Source organism: Gadus morhua, chromosome 21, assembly GCF_902167405.1.
Source record: "Gadus morhua chromosome 21, gadMor3.0, whole genome shotgun sequence".
Classification (NCBI taxonomy): domain Eukaryota; kingdom Metazoa; phylum Chordata; class Actinopteri; order Gadiformes; family Gadidae; genus Gadus; species Gadus morhua.
The window spans coordinates 612,629-635,324 of record NC_044068.1 but is presented as its reverse complement, the minus strand read 5'-3'; the positions used below and the strand labels follow the sequence as shown (position 1 = coordinate 635,324).

Genomic DNA, 22,696 nt, shown 5'->3' with positions numbered 1-22,696 from the left:
ACATCAAAATAAAATCGGAGAAACTCTGGTTGCTACATAACCGCAGGTTTAGATGTGTCATCGAAAATGTCAGCATCTGCCCAGACCCCCCCCCCCCCCCCCCCCCCCACACACACACACACACACACACACACACACACACACACACACACACACACACACACACACACACACACACACACACACACGGGACATCAAAGCCGGGAGAAGTTGGAGGATTTCAAAGCCCGACACGTGATCTGTTTTCTCTGTAAATTCCGGTAAATCTCCCGTTATATCCGGGCCTTCGTGTCTTTAGGGTGAGGGTTTAATAGCGGACCTATAGGAGGGCATGCGCCCTCCTATAGGTGCGCCCTCCTATCCACACACACACACACACACACACACACACACACACACACACACACACACACACACACACACACACACACACACACACACACACACCACACACACCTGGCTCCATACCAGCAAAGCGGAGGCCTACCGCTGACGTCAGAAACTCCACGCAAGTTTGGCAGCCATCTTGTTTGGACAGCCTATCCGTCTCCGTAGCGACGTAGCTTTGCTTAGCCGAGAGACAGAGACAGAGAGAGGGAGAGAGAGAGAGAGAGAGAGAGAGAGAGAGAGAGAGAGAGAGAGAGAGAGAGAGAGAGAGAGAGAGAGAGAGAGAGCGAGAGCGAGAGCGAGAGCGAGAGCGAGAGAGAGAGAGAGAGAGACAGAGAGAGAGAGAGAGAGAGAGAGAGAGAGAGAGGGAGAGAGGGAGAGAGGGAGAGAGAGAGAGAGAGAGAGAGAGAGAGAGAGAGCGAGAGCGAGAGAGAGAGAGAGAGAGAGAGAGAGAGAGAGAGAGAGAGACAGAGAGAGAGACGGAGAGAGGGAGAGAGGGAGAGAGAGAGAGAGAGAGAGGGAGGGAGGGAGGGAGAGAGAGAGAGAGAGATCTCCTGGCCCGTCCTCACACCCCGTCCCCCCGTCTCCCCCTCACTCGCCCCCTGAGGTCGGACCAGAGGGTTTACCGCCTCCCACATCTGTCCCCGCCCAGTCCAACACCAGCAGCTCACTGGGACGCCCACTGGTAACCATAATACGGGAACACATGCGTAGAGACGGGGATTGGTTCTCCCCCCAGGCATGGGGGAGGGGGGGGGGGGGGGGGCACTCCGGTCCTCTGAACAGACGGGAGACGATGGACAGGAGAAGGGCTGCTGGCTCACCCAGAGTCACCCCCCAACCTGTGGTTAAACCAGTGATACCAGTGACACTGCTCACCAGTGGTGGAGGGGGGGAGAGCAGGGGGGAGAGGGTGGGAGGAGGGTGAGGCAGGGGGGAGAGGGTGTGAGGAGGGGGGAGGCAAGGGGGGAGAGGGTGGGAGGGGGTGGGAGGCAAGGGGGGAGAGGGTGGGAGGTAGGAGGGGTGAGGCAGGGGGCAGAGGGTGTGAGGGGGAGGTTAGATCCAGTCCCCAGAGCTGTGTGTCTGGGCTGGAGACCCCGCAGTGAGACCCAGGTTAGAGGGGTCTCAGGACGATGGGCCCCTGACTGGAGAGGGGAGGGGCCCTGAGAGAGAGAGAGAGAGAGAGAGAGAGAGAGAGAGAGAGAGAGAGAGAGAGAGAGAGAGAGAGAGAGAGAGAGAGAGAGAGAGAGAGAGAGAGAGAGAGAGAGAGAGAGAGAGAGAGAGAGACCCATCCGGCCCCGTTCTACGTCCTGTTCAGAGTTATTTAGAAACACCCAGCTTCAATACAATACCAAAGTAGTACCTTCATAAAATACAAGAAGAAGTTTAGAAGTTTAGATCGTAAGGATACTGCGTGGGGTCTCGGGTTTCTTTCCGTCTGCTTGTTGTGGAGGCGATCATGTTTATGAAGGCGCGTGACGCGTGACGCAGTGCGACGCCCACGAGCTGAGATATCATTTCGCGAAGCGCCGTTAATTTACAACTGTTTTCACTTCTCACATGTCGACACACTTTGAATTGCGTAACTTTATTTTAGAACAACAAACATAAGTAACAAATAATTTCATAAAAATACATTTGCATTTAACGCATCGTATTAAGAATAATATCATTGGAAGCCGCCATGTCTGTCAAGCACTCCCCACGATCAGAGCGCGCGGGAGCTCGTGGACGTTTTTTTTCCTTAACGTCCACGAGGACCCGCCGATGACGAGGAGGAGCTGCGGTCACCTGAGCACGAGGCTGAAGGGGTTGCAGGAAAACACGACGGGACGGACACGATGTCGTCACTCTGATGACGTCATCCACGGATCAACGAGCATTCGAGTGGTTCTTCTGACTTCACGAGGCGCCGCTGGGCGAGAGGCGCTGGGGGCAGGTCACTTGCTCCGGGGGATACCTGCTGAGCCCCCCCACCGGCTTCCGGTCACCTGGAGGGAACAAACCAATATATATTTAATAATCTAATAATTAATATCAAGATCCCCTCTCCTCCTTAATTTAGGAAACATTAATCCTGAACTGCAATATGAAGCCATAAAACCGTTCAATAATGTACTTTTTAGTGTTACAGACCTAAGACTTTAACCGTTTTTCTGATTGTGCCAATCTGTCCTAAAAAGCTAACAGCTAATGTAAATTTTAATAAAAAATAAATACATTTGATTTTTTTAATTAATTAAATGACAAAAACAAAAATAGCCTAATGATACAACAATACTATCATTATTTGTATTGATAAAATAATAAAATAATAGAATAAAGGGCCAGTCTTTAAGAAGACAACAATTAAAACGGTTCTGTTTCATATAATGTCCGAAACTAAATGTTATGAAATCAAACCATTTCATTTAGTGGAGAGGCCTCCGGTCCTCACCGAGTCTCTGCTTCAGCGGCCCCGCGGAATGGAAGTCTCCGCAGGTCGGTGAGGCCGTGGTTAGCGGGTGGCTGAAGCCGGGGCTCTGGGCCTGCCAGCCCGCCCCAGCAGGGCTCATGTACCCTGACCCGCCGTAGAGCCCGTACTGGCCGGGAGGCGAGTAGGCGCAGGTCGACACGTACCCGGACAGGTTCGACGAGCACTGAGGCGTACACATTTATCGGTCAGAGTATATCACACACACACACACACACACACACACACACACACACACACACACACACACACACACACACACACACACACACACACACACACACACACACACACACACACACACACACACACACACACAGGGTGTACCTGAGAGTATTTGACGTCTGGGTCTGACGCGGTCTTGTCCACGTGGACAGCGCGCGCGGAGGGGAACGCGCCGGCCCTGCCCGCCCCCTCATCCATTATTGGCGCGTATCCGTCCGGTCCGGATGAAGCTGGGAGAACATTTAGATTGAATGTGCAGAATTTAGTGAGGCTGTCCGTCTTATCCAGATTGAAAAAGGTCTGTATAAGCCAAGATCTATAATGTTTTGATATCAGATTTTAACCTGACGAGTTCATTTAGTTTTACGCACTGAATTCAATTTTTCTAATTTTCGATTAATTTAAATAAATTATTAATTTGAAATGAAAAAATTTAGTTGTCTCTCCTCTATTGAACCACGTGTTGGATTAAATGTAAAATGTTCTCATTCATTCTTGGACTATCTGGTGCAACATCCCAGCTGCCTGGCTCATTGGTACCAGGTCACTGAGCGGCCGCTGTGTGTGTTTGCCTTCTTTTCGTATCTCTTTCTAAAAGCCTCAATGGTTAACGGTACGTGGCGTAAAGGCATGCGTAACGGCGCGGGCGTCAACGCTGATGTGTGCGCTCGAGACCGACCATAGGAGGTTGTCACGTTCTGCGCCCACCTGAAGGGTCCATGAAGGAGCGGATCCCGAGGATGTTGCTTACGGTGTGCACGGACGGCCAGGCCCGCGAGAGCCCCACGTGCGTCGCGGAGACCCCTCCGACCTTGCTCCCCGGTGAGGGCCCCAGGGGCCCCGGGAAGGCGTAGGCGTGCACGGGGCTGCCGGCCAGTGGGCCTGGGTGGGTCTTGGTGTGGTGGTTCTCATACTGGTTCGACTGGGAGAGGTTCCCGATCTTGTTCCGTAAGATCCGGCTGATGGAGCTCACGGATGGGACGTTGTATTTGTCACAGACCGCGTCCGCGAGGAGCCGATCCCGAATCTCCCACGCGAAGATCCCCGGGTCTCCCTGTTTGTATTCACGGATGTTCTTCACCACGTGCGGCGTGGTCACGCGTGGCTTGCTGCCGCCGATGGCGCCGGGCAGGACCGAGCCGGTCTCGTGGTACCGCGCGAGGATCTTGCTCACGCAGCCGTGGGACACGCGCAGCTGGCGGCTGATGTCGCACGGGCGGACCCCCAGCTGGGCCAGCTCCACGATGCGGATCCGGAGCCCGTTTGGCAGCGGGCGGCCGTTGACGAAGACCCCGCCGAGCTGGTTGACCTCCCCGTAGGACTGGTCTGGAGAGACGGAGGGCGAACGGGAGGGGTGGAGTTTAGGGAAAAGGAATGAAACATTAAGTGGAGGGTAGGGTAAAGGAATCAAACATTAAGTGGAGGTTAGGATGAAGGAATCAAACATTAAGTGGAGGTTAGGATGAAGGAATTAAATATAAAGTGGAGGTTATGGTAAAGGAATTAAAGATAAAGTGGAGGTTATGGTAAAGGAATTAAACATTAATGGAGGTTATGAGTAGAGGAATCAAACATAGAAACACAACAGCCCACTTCGGTGGGTTTTATATCCTATTTCTTTGGATGAATAAAAAAAGAATTATCTCCAATATATTGTTAATATTTAAAGGTCACATAATAATGAACAATGATTAATTCATTCTTCCTGCATTACAATAATTGTAACATCACTTCGAAGTGTAGGCTATCCACTCAACACTATTCAGTTAATGTGTGGCTCATCCAAGGTTAGTATGAACACGTCAGCTTCACACTACATTGAGGCTGGATCGCCAAATATTGCTATCCTCATGTACAGACAGACAGAGATATACAAAGATGAACGGCTTCTGGAATAGTTATATTGGTCCTACCCATGGCCCGCGGCTCCTTTCAGCGGAGGCAGAAAACCATTTCCTCAGGCATAGAGACCCGCTGTGAGCCGTCACTCCGACGTCCCCATGTGCGTAAAACGAGCTTTACGCAGTGGGCCGGAGCGCGCTGTACGCCGTACTTCTGCTCCGCCGCTCTGGAGTCGGCCCTACTGTCCCTCCTCTCGCTCCGTGATGCTCCTCCAGAGCCTCTCCTCCTTGGAGCTGGACGGTCGACAGGACGTCCCACGCAATTCGCGTGGTTCAGATTCCAAATGGACCTCAGCGCGTGGTGGATATTATTTAACTCCTCCCCCCTCCTCCCTCCCTCTCATACTCATACCTGATGTTATTATTTAACCCCCCCCCCCCCCCCCCCGCCCCCCCACCTCGTACCTGTTGTTAATATTTAACCCCTCCCCCCTTCCAATCAAAAAAATACTAATTCAAAAGTTAAAAAGTACGATAAAATACATATTTTAAAGTAGGCTATATAAACATACGTCTACTAAGCGTTCTCTACTTTTTGGAAGGTTCGTGTTAAACTTTATAATATAACTTCAAGTAATACGGTGGATCGGGAACAAATTGCAAACTTTAATTAGGCCTAAACCAACACTACAATTCGTGCGATTATTGAATGAGAAAAAGTTATTTGTGGGACAGTGCGCAGAGACACAGGACATTTTTCTTTGGGAACGAGAAACGAAAATGGAAAAATAGACGAAAATTAAAATTACACAATTCAAAGTTTAATTCAAAGCTCTGATATACATAAACTGTAACTTAAGAGTTGCAACATTTTCCATTCCTAACTGGATGTGTAATGTGTGTTTGTTATCCGTCGATTAAAATAATAAAAAAGTAGGCCTAATATGGATCCCATTAAATTGAATTAATTATCAATTGAACCATAACCCATTGATTCTAAAGTCAGATATCCCTCAAACCACAGAAGGACACCTCGATTTGAACGTATCATTGATCTGTCCGGTTCAAACCCTGTGGGCATATCTGCCAACCGGACGTTGTCCTAGACCCGCCCACTCCATTAGGTAGATAAGTGGTCGTCATGGAGTCCGTCCCGCCCCCGAGAGAAGTGGGCAGAAGAGAGTATTAACGAGTTACTTCACATTGATTATTGCGTTAGAAGGTCAGAGATAAGGACGTCGGTCTGTCTTAGGCCGACCGAGAGAGACATGTCTTGGAAAGATATTTCATATATTTGATATAAAAAAAAGCCCTAGGCCTATAGGGCCTATAACTTTTCTATTTTTTGTTCTTATTTCTTTTTTATTTAAATGTTATCTTTATTTGCACTGATATGTCATATTTTGCCGCAGTAGGCCTAAATTCCCTACCCGTGATAATAAAAAATATCCCATAAATAACCAGGAATGTTTGTAACGAGGGGCCTTTAAAAGCGTGATGGTAACGAAGACCTTAATACAGTTAAGTTCAAAATCCTAAAGCATCTCATCTCTGGCCGGATGGATACGCTTCACCAACTTTCAGGTTCGCAGGCGAAGCGGTATCTATTTGAGGTACTACAGCGCCCCCCTCTGGAGGGGTAACCGCATCGCAACTCTTCACATAACCTCCGGAATCTACATGACGCCGTCTGTCTGAATGTCCAAACAGAGACTATGATACTCAGATTGAAATAAAGGCTTTTAGCTGTGGTAATCAGGTGGAGAGTTGTAGGAGATCTAAATTAGATCTGAAAAACTGTTTAGCCATAGTTAATAATCTTAACTCGGTTAATCTGTGCGTACATGTGCAGTAATTTATTTTATAATTGAATCTCTGTGTAATCAGTACTGGAGACGGAAGGCGTGGAGATATGGAGCTCTACCACTAGGTGTCGCTCTCCGCCCATTTTTAAAGAGGTTGACAACGGTATTTGCGGACAACAACGTGTTTTCTATAGATTGCCAAAAGCAGGGGACAGAAACGGACCATCTCCGTATTTACCTTCAGGGGCCCAGTGTTCCGTTAGGGGCCTTAAAGGGGCCTCCGACGCATAGAGCAGGGCCTATTGCTTTAACTGAGTTTGTTGTTATTATTATATTATTATTATTATTATTATTATTATTATTATTATTATTATTATTATTATTATTATTATTATTATTATTATCCTAAGTGTCACAACGTTTGAAATAACTGAAGTATTTATAAAAAGGGACACAAATAATCAGCCAACAGAGAGCTGAGGGGAAGATACACACTATACACACTCTGACCTTTGACCTACAGGTCACCCTAAGTAGGCCCAGGTCCCTTCTGAGTGGAGCTATTGCGTTTAATTAGGCCTCTATATGCATTACCTTGCCACATTGTATTTCTGGATAATGACACCTATAGATAGCCACCATCGGGTTAGTTTTCGTTATTCGTTATTTTTTGTCATTAACTAGGCCCACTCATTGAATTTGTAAACGAATTGGTTAATTCATTAGAGACACTAACAGCAATAACAGTTAATAGTCCAACTAGTCATAAAAGGTACTAATGATGTGTTTGTATACCGCAGTAAAACTTCGCCTCTATGGGCTGGTCCAGTCAGTCAAACCCCTCCCCTCTGGGCTGGTCCAGTCAGTAAAGCTCCGCCCCTCTGGGCTGTTCTGGTCATAAAACTCAAACCAAAAGTTTGTCTGGCGCGTGAGCTGACCCATATAACGTCTGAAATCAGGCGGCAAATAAACCGGATTAACGCGATTTGAATGCAATGATCGCCAGATAATGGGGGGCTAATGAATATCAATCCCGCAAGTCAGTGAATGGATGTGGATCTCATGGGTTTAATGGAAACATTTTGACCCGTAGTTTCTCTTCTAGCTCGTTTTTTATTGCTTTTAGTTTTTAAAGACGAAATGGGACGAGAATATGATTTATTATGCGAGTGATGTGTCTGTATATCTGTTTATCTTTGTGTGTGTGCGTGTATGTGTGCGTGCGTGTGTATTTGTGTCTGCGCGTGCTTGCGTGAGTGTACGTGGTGTCTGCGTGTACACGTGTGTGTGTGTGTGTGTGTGTGTGTGTGTGTGTGTGTGTGTGTGTGTGTGTGTGTGTGTGTGTGTGTGTGTGTGTGTGTGTGTGTGTGTGTGTGCGTGGGTGGCTGTGGTCCTCCGAGGGAAGATGAATGAAGAGATAGTCCATTGAGGTTGAATGCCATGACAACTAGCAGCGCCCGCGGGTTTATTCCACCCAGTTAGTGCGCTTTGTGCTGGGGGCGTCACTCAGCATCATCTCGCGCCCCGCATGAATGCCGAAACGCGCTCCTTACAAACACTTCCAATGCCAGCCGGACATTTGTCCACATCGCCGCCTTTGTCCGCAGCTTAGCAATCGGTTTGTACGTGTGTTTGCTCAGCGGCGACCACCCAGGATCGCCCCCCCCCCCCCCTGCTGAGAACGGGTGAGGCTCGCGCTGCACTGGAGCATGCGAGGGGAACGTAAACATTTAAATTGAATCAAGAAAACATGGCCGCCGATGGCGGGGCCGCCCGCCGCGCGCCCGAACCGCCCGGCGACATAGATCAGAAGTGACGCGGAGAGAAACGAGATATAAAAAGCCTCCTCTCGTTCATCATCTCGTTCAAGGACTCCATAGCCGATATAAATATAGTTATCAGCTATTAACCAGGGAACAATATTAATATCGAGCAGGTCATAAATATGACAAAGGCCCGCCGCCCCTTACGTCTGGATCCGACCCTCGTGTCCCCCCGGAGTCATTCGGTCGTTCCCGCCTACTGACGTCTCACTTAAAAAAAAACCGACGCCCGTAAAAGGTACAATCACGCCTTGTGGATGGATCATCTCTCCTCACCCTCTCGAACCGATAAGCCACGTTACGAGGACGTGCAAACACGGGGAGCTCCGCGCGCGCCGTCCGCTCCTCGAGTTAAGCCGCGACCAAATATTGACGCTGAGACCCGTCATAGACTCGAATCCCTCTGAGACCCGTCATGGACCCGGGCCTGGGACCCGGAACCCCTCCATCCCCAGCCGGGTCTGGTGCCGGGTTATGAACCGCTGAGACGGGAATAATGTGTGGGACCAGGCAGGAGGGGTTAGAACCAGTATATAGAGGGTGTTAAAACCAGTATGGGGATACAACCACTATATAAGGGGGGGGGGGGGAAGCCATTATATGGGGGGGGGGGGGGGGGGGGTAAAAACACTACATGTAGGGGGGGCGGGTTTAAAACCACTATATATGCAGCATAAACGCCGCTGATATCAGCTAAACACTCACGGGCTCTGAAGCACCACTGATGGGGCCTTCACCCGCCCTGAACCGCGTTCACCCGAGACGCGGCGCGCATCAACTTGACTCCCGGGTCCCGCCTCCGCGTTCGGTAACCTTTTCTACCTCTGCGTTTCCACCGCGCCCCCGCCGCTTAGCGCTCATAGGTCAGCGTAGCACTGCGTTATGTTGATGGAGGTGTTAACGCGCCGAGCGACGCGACCGGCACTCTGCCGCGAGCGACGAGACCGGGAGGACATTCCTCTCCTCCTCATAAAGCCACCGTAGTCCCGTTTACCGCGCTAGCGAGAGAGAGAGAGAGAGAGAGAGAGAGAGAGAGAGAGAGGGAGGGAGAAGAGAGAGCGAGAGAGAGAGGGGGGGGGGGGGGGGGGGAAGAGAGGGGGAGGCAGAGAGGGCATCCAGACGCAGCGGCGGCAGGAGTTCTGCTCAACAGTAGCGCCTTCCTATCATGTCCTTCTCCGCCTCGAAGACGGGCTTCTCCGTGAGGGACATCCTGGACCTCCCCGACCCGGCCGGAGGGTCTGGACCCGAGGAGACCGAGGACGAAGGGTTGACGCACCGGGTCGTGGACCCGACCCGAGGCGGAGCCGTCAAACAAGCGGAGCTAGAGAGCCGACTGAGCCCGAACAGTTCCGGGAACTACACGAGATGGGCGGAATCAGCGAGTAAGATCCCATTACTTTAGGACCTTAAATGATCCACTTACTTTAAGATACCGTTACTTTAAGATCCTTTTAACTTAAGATCCCTTTACTATAAGATCCCTTAACCTTAAGATCCCATTACTTTAAGCACCATAATGATCCCTTAACTTTAAGACCCTAAATTATCCCTTAACTTTAATACCCTAAATTATCCCTTAACTTTAATACCGTAAATGATCGTTTACTTCCTTCAGTCGTTAAGGAAGTCTATTAGTGGCGTATTCCATGATATTATGTTATATTTAATATATGTTATGACAGAGGACGTTTAAAGCCCCATCCCATATTAACTCTGTCTTCAACAAGTTCAATTATTTAAGTTGGCCTGTTTGAAGGCTATTCCATTCGTTTTTAAATCGAGTTAATGTTTATTAAAAATGTGATATGGATACGACTTGAGTGATTTATATTGCCATTTAGAAGGGGACTATTTCTAGTAGCCAAGTATATATTATTTGAATTTTTTTAACTAGATAATTATCTGTATTGTTATCTGTATTATTTTTTATTAAGTTACATGATTGCATGAATTAATTACAAAATGTGCATGTGTATTTAAAGTTTGATACATTTAATAGGCCTATACATATTATTCATATATGCCTATATCGTTATTAGTACCAAAGATTCCACAAGGGCAGTTATGAAATGTATATATTTCCAATTCATTCGATGCTATAAGAGACATTATTAAATGTAGGCCTATATTAATTATCTTTATTAAAATCGTACGATGCTGTATATTATTAACTAGGCCTACAAGAGACGTTATAAATTAATAAAAGTGATCAATATTAGAATCCTAAGCTACTGTAGTGTATTAATTATAAGAGACGTTAAATGACTGATTAAGTTATTCATGTTCAAATCGATAGATTCTGCATCTATAAGAGACTTTATGAAGCAATACAAGTTATATTCAAATGAAAAGATGCTGTATTGTATTAATTATAAAATATGTTATAAAGGTTTATAAGTTATCTATATAAAAATATAAGATGTATTAACTATAAGAGAGGTTCTAAAGGTATATAAATTATAATATAATCATAAGCTGCTGCATTGTATAACAATAAGAGTTATAAAGGTATTTGAGTTATATTATGATATAAACTGCTGCATTATAACTCAGTTATAAGGGTATATGAGTTATTCATATTATAATCATAAGATATGTATTAAATATAAGAGAGCTAATTGGATACAAGTTATATTATAATCATATATGTATTAACTATAAGAGTTCTAAAGGTATATATAAGTTATCTTGTGAGCATAAATATAAGAGTTCTATGAGTTTTTTATATTTTGTTCCTGACCACAAGAGTTCTAAAGGTATATAAGTTAGTAATATTATAATCACAAGATGCTGTATTAATAACGAGTCCTAACGGTGCCTCTCTTCCCCAGTCCACAGTCTCGCGGCGGGCTCGAGGTCCAAGTCTCCAGAACTCTCCACGGATGAGTCCCAGGACGTGGACCGCCTCACGGGGCGCGAGGACGGCGTGAAGAAGCGGAAGCGGCGCGTGCTCTTCTCCAAGGCACAGACCTACGAGCTCGAGCGGCGCTTCCGGCAGCAGCGCTACCTGTCGGCGCCCGAGCGCGAACACCTGGCCCGCGCGCTGCGACTGACGCCCACCCAGGTGAAGATCTGGTTCCAGAACCACCGCTACAAGATGAAGCGTGCGCGGGCCGAGAGGAGCATGGAGATGATCCAGCTCGTGTCGCCTCCGCGGCGCGTGGCCATCCCCATTCTGGTGCGGGACGGGATGGCGTACGAGGGCTTCAGGAAGCACGAGGCCGTGGAGGCCACGCTCAGGGCCGGGCTGCCCCTCTCCACGTGCAGTGGCTACTCCCTGTCCCACATGCACGTGCACTCCCACTATGGGCCGGACGTGATGTCGCAGCTGTCCGGCTTGCACGGGCTGTACCGCTGGACCTGCCCCGGGAAATAAACACCTCTCAGCGGACTACCTGAACGGCACTGACTTGTTCCGGTGTGTGTGTGTGTGTGGGGGGGGGGGGGGGGGGGGGGGACTGGAGCTGAGAAAATGAGGAGAGAAAATTTGAATTTCAAAAAACAACTTGTGGTGCATCATTTGATCGTGTTTGATATTTTTGGTATTTTCTGACCGTTGTGTTTGATAAAGGAAATGCTATTTTGACTGTGAGAAACTTCCCGTGCGTTTTATATTTATGAAGGTGCTTTGTGCGTGATAACTTGATATTTATGTGATGAATAAACCATGGTACTTATTATGCACGTTGTGACACTCGAATTTAACTTTGAGAAAAACAAATCTGAAAACACAAATATACCATATAAGCCAGCATAAATACCGAATATTTGTTTCGATTAAATGACAGACGTATAGGCTTCATTCAGGCCTGGACTCTGATGTCATTAGAGACAACATCTCCTTTGTTACAAAACCAGCTGCCGACCCACGAGCCAAAAAATGTAAACTTCACCAAAGAGGACTTGGTGACAATTCCGTAAAGGCGACACAACTTTCACTTGTTCTACTGCCTTTTCACAGACGGATCTTTTATCGGGCCAATTGGATCCGTCTATTTTCACGCCGCTCTAAAGATCTTTATCATCTGTAGGAACATGGAGACGGTCATCTAACGCAAACGAGATTCCGAGGCTGATAATCCTGCTCCTAATCCGTCTGAAGATCAACGACTGTAGGCCCGCGACCACCACGTTAACGACAGGAAAACAAACCGACCAGCCCAATTAAAGATCGCTTCTATTAGTTTTAATTGCCGCCGCTGCAGACTAAACATTGAGGGGTTACAGTAACAGAGACGCCCCTAACACAACACGTCGGGTCCCGGGGTCAAAGGGCACCGGGATTACAGGGTTTTGCAAAGCCAGAATTACTCATCGTTTGACAATGAAAGACCCATAAACCCTTTAGTGAGTCCCTGTGTGTGTGTGTGTGTGTGTGTGTGTGTGTGTGTGTGTGTGTGTGTGTGTGTGTGTGTGTGTGTGTGTGTGTGTGTGTGTGTGTGTGTGTGTGTGTGTGTGTGTGTGTGTGTGTGTGTGTTGGGGGCTCTTTATTCAGATACGGTCGGCTCATCCCCATAAAGGCTGAGCGGTATAGGTCTGATGGTTTCTATCCAGGCTGGAACTTCTGTCGACGTTTTGGATTCCATCCCAAAGAAGATCCGATGAAAAGAGTGCGCGTCTCTTCTAAACGCACCTGTTCTTTGAGGTTCTTTTTCTGCTGCTTTTTACACACGCAAACATCTAAATTTATCAAAATCCAACGTCTCTTGCATTGTTATAATTCAGGCCAATGCAATGCCTATTGGCAGTAAATAACCACCATTATTTAATGTAGGAGTTTCACCATGTATAGAGCTGGGATGTGAACCCATGACACGTGTGACCGCACGATGGCAGCAGATCCTCAGAAAACAAGCCGTGATCTGGACAGACCGGGAGACACACAACTCACGAGATCGAGATCAGAGACAACATAATTGAACAAAAAGGTATCTTCTTCTTAACTAAAAAAACAAACGAACACACGTGGATTGTCTGCGCATTAAATATTTAACACAGGCCTACGGGTTGGCTATAAAGTCCATCAATGCAAAATATCTTGAATGCAACTCATTTGTATTCATATGTTGGATTAGGCTAGTAGAAAGGCATTAAACATAAAGCCTTCTGAAAATATCTTGTTGACAGAATTATTAGAATAAATTATTCTAAGTATTATCTTAATACTAATGCTTAAGTAGGCTATGATATTCTAAATATTAGTATTAATCCATTTACTTTGTCTATCTATTTACAAAAAATCTTCAATCGTGAGTTTGTTTCCCACCAAGGGAAGGTTCTGAGGTGAAGCCTCCTGTCTAGACATCAGCAATAATCATAAAGATATGAATTCACCGGTTTGAACGGATGGTTAGTCCTCCTCTGAGCTGTGAGGTCGACGTCTTGCCGCCAGGGGGCACCCCAGTGCAACAGCTGGTAGCGAAAGACTGCGAATTCAAAGTCTCCGTCTCACACGCTGAAGGAAAAAAAAAAAAAAAAAAAGAGGATTTATTAATGACGACTGATTCCTGATGCACAGCATTAGTATGTTACTCAACCAAAATAAATGTTTTTGATGTCACTGATTGATTAACGTTATGTCCAACACCTCCGTGAGGGGGCGCTAGAGGGTCTCTGGGTGGTTTTCGTGCGTGTGCGTGTGTGTGCGTGCGTGTGTGTGTGTGGTATCACTAGTGGGAGAGAGTGAGACAGAAATAGAGGTGGGGGGGGGGATGAAACCCACACGGATCATGATAGAACAGACCCTTTGACGTAACAGCCTATATTTAAAAGCAGTTCATGAACCCTCCTGAACTTGAGATGAAATGTACAGTTAATATTACTGTTATGATCCGAGATGTCGTCCTCACTCATGTTACAGATAGGGAGCTCAGAGTGCTTTATCACTGTTATTATACTATTGAGTATGAACGTTATTACACTATTCATGGCTGAGTACCAACATCAATAAAAACTGTTGATCCAAGGGGTTCCAAACTAAAGTCGACTTTTCAACTCTCTCTCGCAGAGGGAGGCGATGGGAAGTTGCGGCTACACGGCGGAGCTTAAGCCTTAACGTTGGTGCAGCGGGGCTTACATCACGGACCTGGCGGTGGTGTTGTAGTGGGGTTGCTAGGCTACGGAGCTAATCCCTCGCAGACCTCAGGTACTCAGCGGGGCTCGACTCCCGGCGCCCACGCGGAGCGGCGCATGCGCACGAGCGCCCGGAGAACAAAAGAGCCGGTGTGGTTTTGATGAGCAGCAGGTGGAGCAGACGCAGAGCCCCGCATAATGGCGCAGGCCGCCCTGACCTTTGGGGCTGGCGCCATTTAGAGGTCAAGTGGAGACGTTTTCGTTCCCGGTTCCGAAGGCGTACCCGGGTCCGCGGTCTGACCGAGCCTTTACCCAGAGACCACGTCGACGGGTCTGGGGGATAACGGATGTTTAGTCCCACGGCCACGTTGATTTAGTGACAGACACAAACACTTTGTAAGGGAAAGCTAGCATGTCTAGACTTTGCCGACCACTCTGCTTTCCACTCCATGTACAGAAATGCTGCTGTTGGGGAGGACATCCTCTGTTTCACGGCCAAAGCTAGGCTGCAGGTGCTACCTAAGTACAATCTGGCATTATGGTATCCTGCCCACCACCATCCACACTGTATAATGCACTCTGGCCATCAATTTGTAGTTGCCCATGTTGTGAATGGCTGTACTATGTACAAAGGACTGTATATTGCACGCCATGACCGACTTGTCTAACTGATTTCCTGCAATGTTAAAGATGTATTTCTAGAAAATGTACAAACATTCACGTATCATGCCGGAATGGTTTAACAGCTCTGTTGATGTGTTTTGTTGCATCCCAAACCCCTGATGTTGTGTTTTTAAACAGAGACAGAAGGGAAGTGCTCCTACTTGAGATAGGCTGTGTGTTTGATCTGTACATGGAAATTGCTTTCAACGATAAAATCGTTAAGTACCAGCCCATTCTGGAATTACTAAGGGACCTAGGCCACCAATGCAAGCTAATAGTGTTTATTTTTGGCATCTTGGGGCATGTCCACAACCGTGTTTTCAGGGGGTTAAGGCGGGCTGGGCTCTCCAGCAGAAAATCTAAACCTTTAGCAAAGTTATGCTCCCTATCAGCAGTGATAGGCAGTTGTTTGGATGTTTTTTGTACCCTTGAACAAAGACCTCATCTCATCTCTGAAATATTTGAACCTGTCTCTTGTAATGTGATTGGTGGATTCAAATAAAGAATTAAAATGTGTGTGTGTGTGTGTGTGTGTGTGTGTGTGTGTGTGTGTGTGTGTGTGTGTGTGTGTGTGTGTGTGTGTGTGTGTGTGTGTGCTGCTGCTGATTCAGTCTGATCCCTGTTCATCATTTAAACTGGGTTGTATGTCCGGGGATTTAAGTTAAGTTCTTTAACCAGTCGGTCAAATTAAACTCAATGGAAGAACACGAGAAGTCATTAACTTTAAAAAGTGTCAAATATAATAAAAACAAGACCCTTATGAACGGGTGTGTATCCGTTCTGTAACGTGTAGGTCTGACTCTAGATCAGTTCTGTAACGTGTAGGTCTAACTCTAGATCAGTTCTGTAACGTGTAGGTCTGTCTCTAGATCAGTTCTGTAACGTGTAGGTCTGACTCTAGATCAGTTCTGTAACGTGTAGGTCTGACTCTAGATCAGTTCTGTAACGTGTAGGTCTGTCTCTACATCAGTTCTGTAACGTGTAGGTCTGACTCTAGATCAGTTCTGTAACGTGTAGGTCTGACTCTAGATCAGTTCTGTAACGTGTAGGTCTGACTCTAGATCAGTTCTGTAACGTGTAGGTCTGAATCTAGATCAGTTCTGTAACGTGTAGGTCTGTCTCTAGATCAGTTCTGTAACGTGTAGGTCTGACTCTAGATCAGTTCTGTAACGTGTAGGTCTGACTCTAGATCAGTTCTGTAACGTGTAGGTCTGACTCTAGATCAGTTCTGTAACGTGTAGGTCTGTCTCTAGATCAGTTCTGTAACGTGTAGGTCTGACTCTAGATCAGTTCTGTAACGTGTAGGTCTGTCTCTAGATCAGTTCTGTAACGTGTAGGTCTGACTCTAGATCAGTTCTGTAACGTGTAGGTCTGTCTCTAGATCAGTTCTGTAACGTGTAGGTCTGACTCTAGATCAGTTCTGTAACGTGTAGGTCTGACTCTAGATCAGTTCTGTAACGTGTAGGTCTGACTCTAGATCAGTTCCCCCCCCCCCCCATCCCCCCCCCCACCCCCCCACCCTGACTCAAGTGGGCCGTCTTCTGAAGCACTCACACAGCTGCTGGGCCTGGTGGTCTCCCCCACAGAAGGGGATTAGGTGGGGGAGAGAGGGGGAGGGAGAGGGGGAGAGAGAGAGGAGGGGGAGAGAGAGAGAGAGAGAGGGGGGGGAGTGGGAGGGAGAGAGAGGGAGGGAGAGAGGGGGGTGAGGAAGAGGAGAGAGAGAGAGAGAGAGAGAGGGGGGGGGGGGACAGAGAGGAGGAGGTGGAGAGAGAGAAGGAGATGGGGGGAGGGAGAGGGAGATGGGGGGAGGGAGAGGGAGATGGGGTGGAAGGAGGGAAAGGCAGCGAGGAAGAGTAAGGGGTTTGAGAGGGGGGAGAGAGTGAAGGAGGAGAGAGGAAGGGAGAAAGAGAGAGGGAGGAAGGGGGAGCAAGGGAAGAGGGAGGGAGAGAGAGAAGGAGAGGGAGGGAGAGGGGGAGGGAAAGAGGCCGGAAGGGTTAGATGACCACAGAGGGGAGGGGGTTCAGTGATGGGGGCCTCACTACAGGTGGTGCCCGGGTTGAGTCATATGGTACTTCACTAAGAGGAACCGAGCCGGGACTGGGACTGGGACTGGAACAGGTACTGGGAATGGGATTGCGACTGGGAGCAGAGATAGGCCTATAAAAAAGAACTATCAGGCTAACGGAACAACAGAGGAGCTAAAAGGTTAATATTCATTACAGAGGAAGTTTCCGCCGTCCCAAATCGGCCTTCTCCCGGCAGGCCTTTCGTTCCGCTCCGCATTAAAGTCACGTGGGTCCAACTTCGTTGATAGTCTATTTAACTTCTATATCGCTATAGGCTTTAAAGTAATTTTAAATATTTTATATCCCTATATAGGCCTAACAAAAATAGTTTCTTAATAAATAACAATTATACGAACGGTGTTATAGTGGTTTTGGGTTTGTTTTTTAAATTAAACTCGGGGGAGGAATAGGCTACGTTTTCTCCAGCCTCCATCACATCTAAACTCAGACGGGGGTGTGTGTGTGTGTGTGTGTGTGTGTGTGGGGGGGGTGCTTGTGGGGGGCAGACCAGACCCGGTCCGTACTGGACCCGGTCCGTACTGGACCCGGTCGGACTGGACCCGGTCGGACAGGACCTGGTCGCGGTATCTGGACCACGTTCTGACGCGGCAGGGTGACGTCAAGCGGACCGTTTGGACTGAAGGTCTTCCTCCACTTCATCCTCTGCTCGGGGTCTTCGTGTCTGAACGGCCCCTTCCTCATCCCTCACGAGGCCTGACTGTTTAACACGGGAGAGACTTTGGACTTTGGATTTTCTTTTTCACCTTTTGGTTATTTACATATATTTTGTAATTGACTCTTTATGTTTGACTTAATTATGGCCAAATGTAAACGATATTTGAAGCCTCAGGATCACACTTTATATAGAAAGAAACTATATAAGATAGCCTATATAGCCTACATACAAGATATAGAAGTAGATATAGCCTACTAGATATGAGATATCGTAATAGATATATTAAATATAAGCCCTATATATAATAAATATACTAGCCCTATATATAAGATATTGTTTGTGTTAAGATATAACTACAGATATAATACCTAGTTGTGTTAAGATAGTGTTTGTGTTAAGATATAATAGTAAAATACTATAAATAGGCCTAGTATTAGATAGTGTGCGTGTTAAGATATAGTAGTATATCTTAACACAACTATATATTACATATAGCCTAACTCATCTTACAGTAGGAGGAGTGAAGTCATCTTGCGTAAAACAAAAACTACTTCGCGTTCCGGTAGCTGTGACCTTATAATAAGGATCATAATAATAGTAGGCCAAATTTGTATCATTGCTATTGATCATAATCCTATTTTTCAATAATAACTGAATTGACCGGCGTCCAAACTGAAGTTTAGTCATGTATTTGATTTTGGCTATATCTTTATCAATCGGTCTGGTTCCGAATTATTTTTTTTGATTATGTTCAACGTTTACTGGAATAATTAACCTTTTTTTTTTAAAACAGACAAAGCTTTTCTATCATAAAGTTAAATCCAATCCATAACGTTGACGGTTGGTTTAACGCCACAGTTCCGGAATGTGGATCCAGTCTGCAGCCTTCCTTTAGATCCGTAGCCTACTCGTACCGGGCGACACCGACTCAGAACACCGATCTGAAGAAGACTCTCCGTTGACCGGTAAACCTTCCTTCACCTCCAGGCTCTGAGTCGCCAGGCCGGACTAGGTCTACCGAGACTTGGGGACGTGGCTCCTCAGACGGCGAGGGGCTAATCCTGCCGGGACTCGAACACAACGGTGAGCCAGGAGGGAACAGAAAGTCGAGGAGGGCTTCTTCTGTATTCCCGGTCTGAGGTTCCGGTGAGGAGGCGCGAGGCGCGTCTCTGTGTGTCCAGGAAATCCTACCTGAGCGCGCAGAGGTTCAAAGGTCGGGCTGTGAAAACATCCAGGAGACGGATCTGGACGGGTCCGTCTCACTCAGCAGGTGGTCTGTCTGGCACGAGGTCAGCCCTGGGAAGGGGGAGGTTTATTTTGACAACCTGTAAAATCCCGCCACCTCCCCACGCGCCCCAAACCCGCACCTCAGATTAATAATCTAATGTTATCAGGGTTCAAAACTTCTATCAATATGTATGAAGGATAGTCAATCTACCGAAGCGTTTTTAAATAGTCTAAAGAGTTAGTATACAGTTCAAACAAGCTTGAATGATTTAATAAATCCGTTCAATCTAAATAATATAAAAGGCCCAATAATATGAATTATTAATGTAGCCTACTTTAACGAAATGAATGGTTATGGGAACCTTTAGATGAAAAAAATGGTGTGGAATGCTTCAACATTAAAAAAAGTGCCAAATATTCAACACATGACTTTAAGGTAGACTATAATTAATAGTTTTAATTTGAAAAGTAATTGTTTAATGTCAAATGTATTTTCTGTAACTAACGCCTACCTGTTGGCATCAGGGCATCCGGTTTAAAAATAAGACTCGAGTGAATAATTATTTCTAAAAGTATATGAAATTCTAGTCTATAAATCCATCTTCTGGTCTCGTGACTTCCGTCTCTCGGGTCCGCGGCCTCGAGCCAGAGCGGGTCCGGTTCCGGGTCCCGCACGAGCCGCCGATATATCGGTTAAATAACGGCCGAGAGCGAGCCCGGCCCAGCGGGCCGACTGTCGGACTCAACCTACTCCCTTTAGTGCTTATTTAAAGTCACATACATAATATTTAAAGAATTACTTTCCCTATTTGTAACACAAATAACGAGCCGAGGAATGTTTTCAACTACGGTTAAGTTTTCTAGAGTTATTTTAATTTATCTGGATTTAATCTGAAATATAAAGTTCGTTCCTTAATGTGTGGAAATAATTTAGACAAGTAAAAATAATCTGAATTATTTGTAATTTGTTATTTAAAGTCAATTAACAAAGGATAAAGGCATTGAGTGAAGAAGAGGTCAAATAATAAACTGTTGAAAGCCTATCCCGCGCCGGGGGCCTTACGTGGACCGTGCGGATCAAAGCCCGTTTAGGCCTATCAGATCAGAAGGTCTGCAGATACATAACATAATTTCTCATAATGATCTCAACTCATCCGAGAACGAGGCGGTATTTCCAGAGCTCGAGCGGTAGGCCATGTTAGACTTGAAGAAAAAAATTCTCGAACCATTTTCTCAAATTACCCACTAATGTCAAACGCCATTGTTGGCTTGCGGTGCGTCGTGGCTCCTCCCCCTACGCGGTGGCGGTAAACCTGGCGCGCGGCTCCACTGAAGCCAAGATAAGGCGACTCGTCTCCTCCTCGAGGCGACCAATCGGGTGTCTCACGCGGGAACAAGTGCACTCGGAAAGGCGTCTCGCGACTCGGCAGTATTGAGCAGATCACCGGCGGGCAAGGCATCACCGGCGCGCGCTCCGTCCGCCTAATCCCGCGGTGGTCTCATCCCGCACGGCCCCGTGCGCGTGGGAGGGGGGGGGACTACACACCATGTCCCTGAGCCCGAGGTACTCCACTCCCTTCTCGGTGACTGACATCCTGAGTCCGCTCGAGGAGAGCTACAGGAAGTTCGGTGGCGGGATGGACAACGGCGGGAACCTGTGCCCCCCGCTGGGCGCGTACGGCCGCCAGACTCCGGGCTCGTGCCACCAGCAGCAACAGCAGCAGCAGCAGCAGCACACGTACCACGTGGCCCACCACGGAGTGCCCCAGTTCTCCAGCGCCATGGGGGGCTACTGTAACGGCGCCATGGGGGGCATGGCGGGGGGCGAACTGCCGTCCTACCAAGACACGGTGAGGAGCGCAGGCCCCGCCAGCGCGTGGTACAGCAGCCCCGAGCCCCGGTACCCCACAAGTAAGTCTGCCCACCCCACACCCTCCGAGCTATAACCGTGAGGTGAGGGATGAAAGTTATTCTCCGTGTTGGCTGATAAGTTAGTTTGCATTATTATTATTATAGGCGTGCGTCTGGCCTCGTTGGCAGCGTTACGCACGGCTGGCCCGTCGCTTCTTCACGTTGATGTTGACGTTAATGTTTTGTTATTTTGGTCTCCTAGTCTCCCGGTTCATGGGCGCGAGCGGCGGGATGAGCGGCATGGGCGGCATGGGCCCGCTGGGCAGCATGATGGATGCGGGATCCAAGGCGTCCATGGTGGCGCTGCACGCGACGCCCCGGCGGAAGCGGCGCGTGCTTTTCTCCCAGGCGCAGGTGTACGAGCTCGAGCGGCGCTTCAAGCAGCAGAAGTACCTGTCGGCGCCGGAGCGCGAGCACCTGGCCGCCCTGATCCACCTGACGCCCACCCAGGTGAAGATCTGGTTCCAGAACCACCGCTACAAGATGAAGCGGCAGGCCAAGGACAAAGTGGCGCAGGCACATCTGCAGCAGCACGAGGCTGGCGGGGTCGGCGGGGTCCTCGCGCCATCCCAGCAGCAGCAGGAGCAGTCCTCCTCCACGTCATCTCCGAAGCGCGCGTTCACCCCCAAGGAAAATATAAACAAGGAGCGCCTGAGCGAGGCCGGGTCGTCGGAGTCCGCGAGCCTCCACGGACACCTTAACCAGGACCTGGGGGAGGGTCTGGCAGGCCGGGGGGCGGCCCTCCTCCTCCACCACCACCTCCACCTGCACCACCAGACCCCGCAGGTGGGCCACCTGTCGCCCGACGACATGGAGGAGCTGTCCCCCAGCCCCCCGCTGGGCCTGCACGGCGGGCTGGGCCCGAGCGACGCGGCGCTCATGGACTACGGAAGCCCACCGGGGCTGGGATCCGGTCTGCTGTACGGAAGGACCTGGTGAAGCGCGGGACTCAAGAGACAACCCGCGACGCGTAAACGGCCTCCAGAGCAGTCTAGACTTCCACGTGTGAACCCGGTGAAGTGGGGCTCGAGGCGGCCCCGACGGATTAATTTAACGGTGAAGAACAGGAACATGTCCCGCGGGGTTTAGATGATGTTCCTCTGAGTAGGCTACGTCTCGTTCCAGAACGAAACCGCTCCATCATCCGGTGAATGTAAAAATGAACTGAGACGCAGGTGGAAGACCTTCGCTGAACAGCTTCAGGATTAATTCGTTCCCAGTGTCGCTCGTTCTAAACACCGAGGCCGGTTTCAGGTCCATGTGATGCATGAGTGTTTGATAACGAGGCCTTCTCCATGGACATGGTCTGGAGTAATATAGGTTAGGAAATACATTTGTTTTTAATGGTATAAATGATGGATGAATAAATGAATATCCGTGACTGACATGAAGTCAAATACCGCTGTCACCGGATCGTTTGTTACAGAGTGAATAAACGACATTTTACCGTAATGCTCATTGCAGACTGAACACTTTGTACCCGTGAATTAACCGACTGGATGAAAGCAGATTTTCTTTTTAACCGTC

General features: G+C 48.1%; 3 protein-coding genes across 3 annotated transcripts; 2 read left to right on the top strand and 1 right to left on the bottom strand.

The window, feature by feature from the left end:
* Nucleotides 1-1,943: 1,943 nt before the first annotated feature.
* Nucleotides 1,944-5,002, bottom strand: pax1b (paired box 1b). Its single transcript, XM_030346116.1, has 5 exons — nt 4,999-5,002; nt 3,794-4,411; nt 3,188-3,315; nt 2,825-3,026; nt 1,944-2,378 (listed from the first exon to the last, which is right to left on the bottom strand). The coding sequence occupies exons 1-5, from the start codon at nt 5,000-5,002 to the stop codon at nt 2,290-2,292; spliced, it is 1,041 nt and encodes a 346-aa protein (XP_030201976.1). The 3' UTR covers nt 1,944-2,289.
* Nucleotides 5,003-9,658: 4,656 nt separating this feature from the next.
* Nucleotides 9,659-11,966, top strand: LOC115534329 (homeobox protein Nkx-2.2-like). The gene is made up of 2 exons (XM_030345237.1): nt 9,659-9,936; nt 11,386-11,966. The coding sequence occupies exons 1-2, from the start codon at nt 9,720-9,722 to the stop codon at nt 11,928-11,930; spliced, it is 762 nt and encodes a 253-aa protein (XP_030201097.1). The 5' UTR covers nt 9,659-9,719; the 3' UTR covers nt 11,931-11,966.
* A 6,820-nt stretch (nt 11,967-18,786) lies between these two features.
* Nucleotides 18,787-22,621, top strand: nkx2.4b (NK2 homeobox 4b). Its single transcript, XM_030345210.1, has 2 exons — nt 18,787-21,169; nt 21,372-22,621. Exons 1-2 carry the CDS (start codon nt 20,806-20,808, stop codon nt 22,106-22,108), a joined length of 1,101 nt encoding a protein of 366 aa, XP_030201070.1. The 5' UTR covers nt 18,787-20,805; the 3' UTR covers nt 22,109-22,621.
* Nucleotides 22,622-22,696: the final 75 nt, after the last annotated feature.

Coding starts and splice junctions, on each gene's coding strand:
- pax1b (XM_030346116.1), bottom strand. Junction 3,316..3,793: donor CTCCTTCATGGACCCTTCAG/GTGGGCGCAGAA, acceptor ATGTTCTCCCAG/CTTCATCCGGACCGGACGGA. Junction 3,027..3,187: donor CAGACGTCAAATACTCTCAG/GTACACCCTGTG, acceptor TGTACGCCTCAG/TGCTCGTCGAACCTGTCCGG.
- LOC115534329 (XM_030345237.1), top strand. CDS start 9,720: ATGTCCTTCTCCGCCTCGAAGACGGGCTTCTCCGTGAGGGACATCCTG. Junction 9,937..11,385: donor GAGATGGGCGGAATCAGCGA/GTAAGATCCCAT, acceptor TCTCTTCCCCAG/TCCACAGTCTCGCGGCGGGC.
- nkx2.4b (XM_030345210.1), top strand. CDS start 20,806: ATGTCCCTGAGCCCGAGGTACTCCACTCCCTTCTCGGTGACTGACATC. Junction 21,170..21,371: donor CGAGCCCCGGTACCCCACAA/GTAAGTCTGCCC, acceptor TTGGTCTCCTAG/TCTCCCGGTTCATGGGCGCG.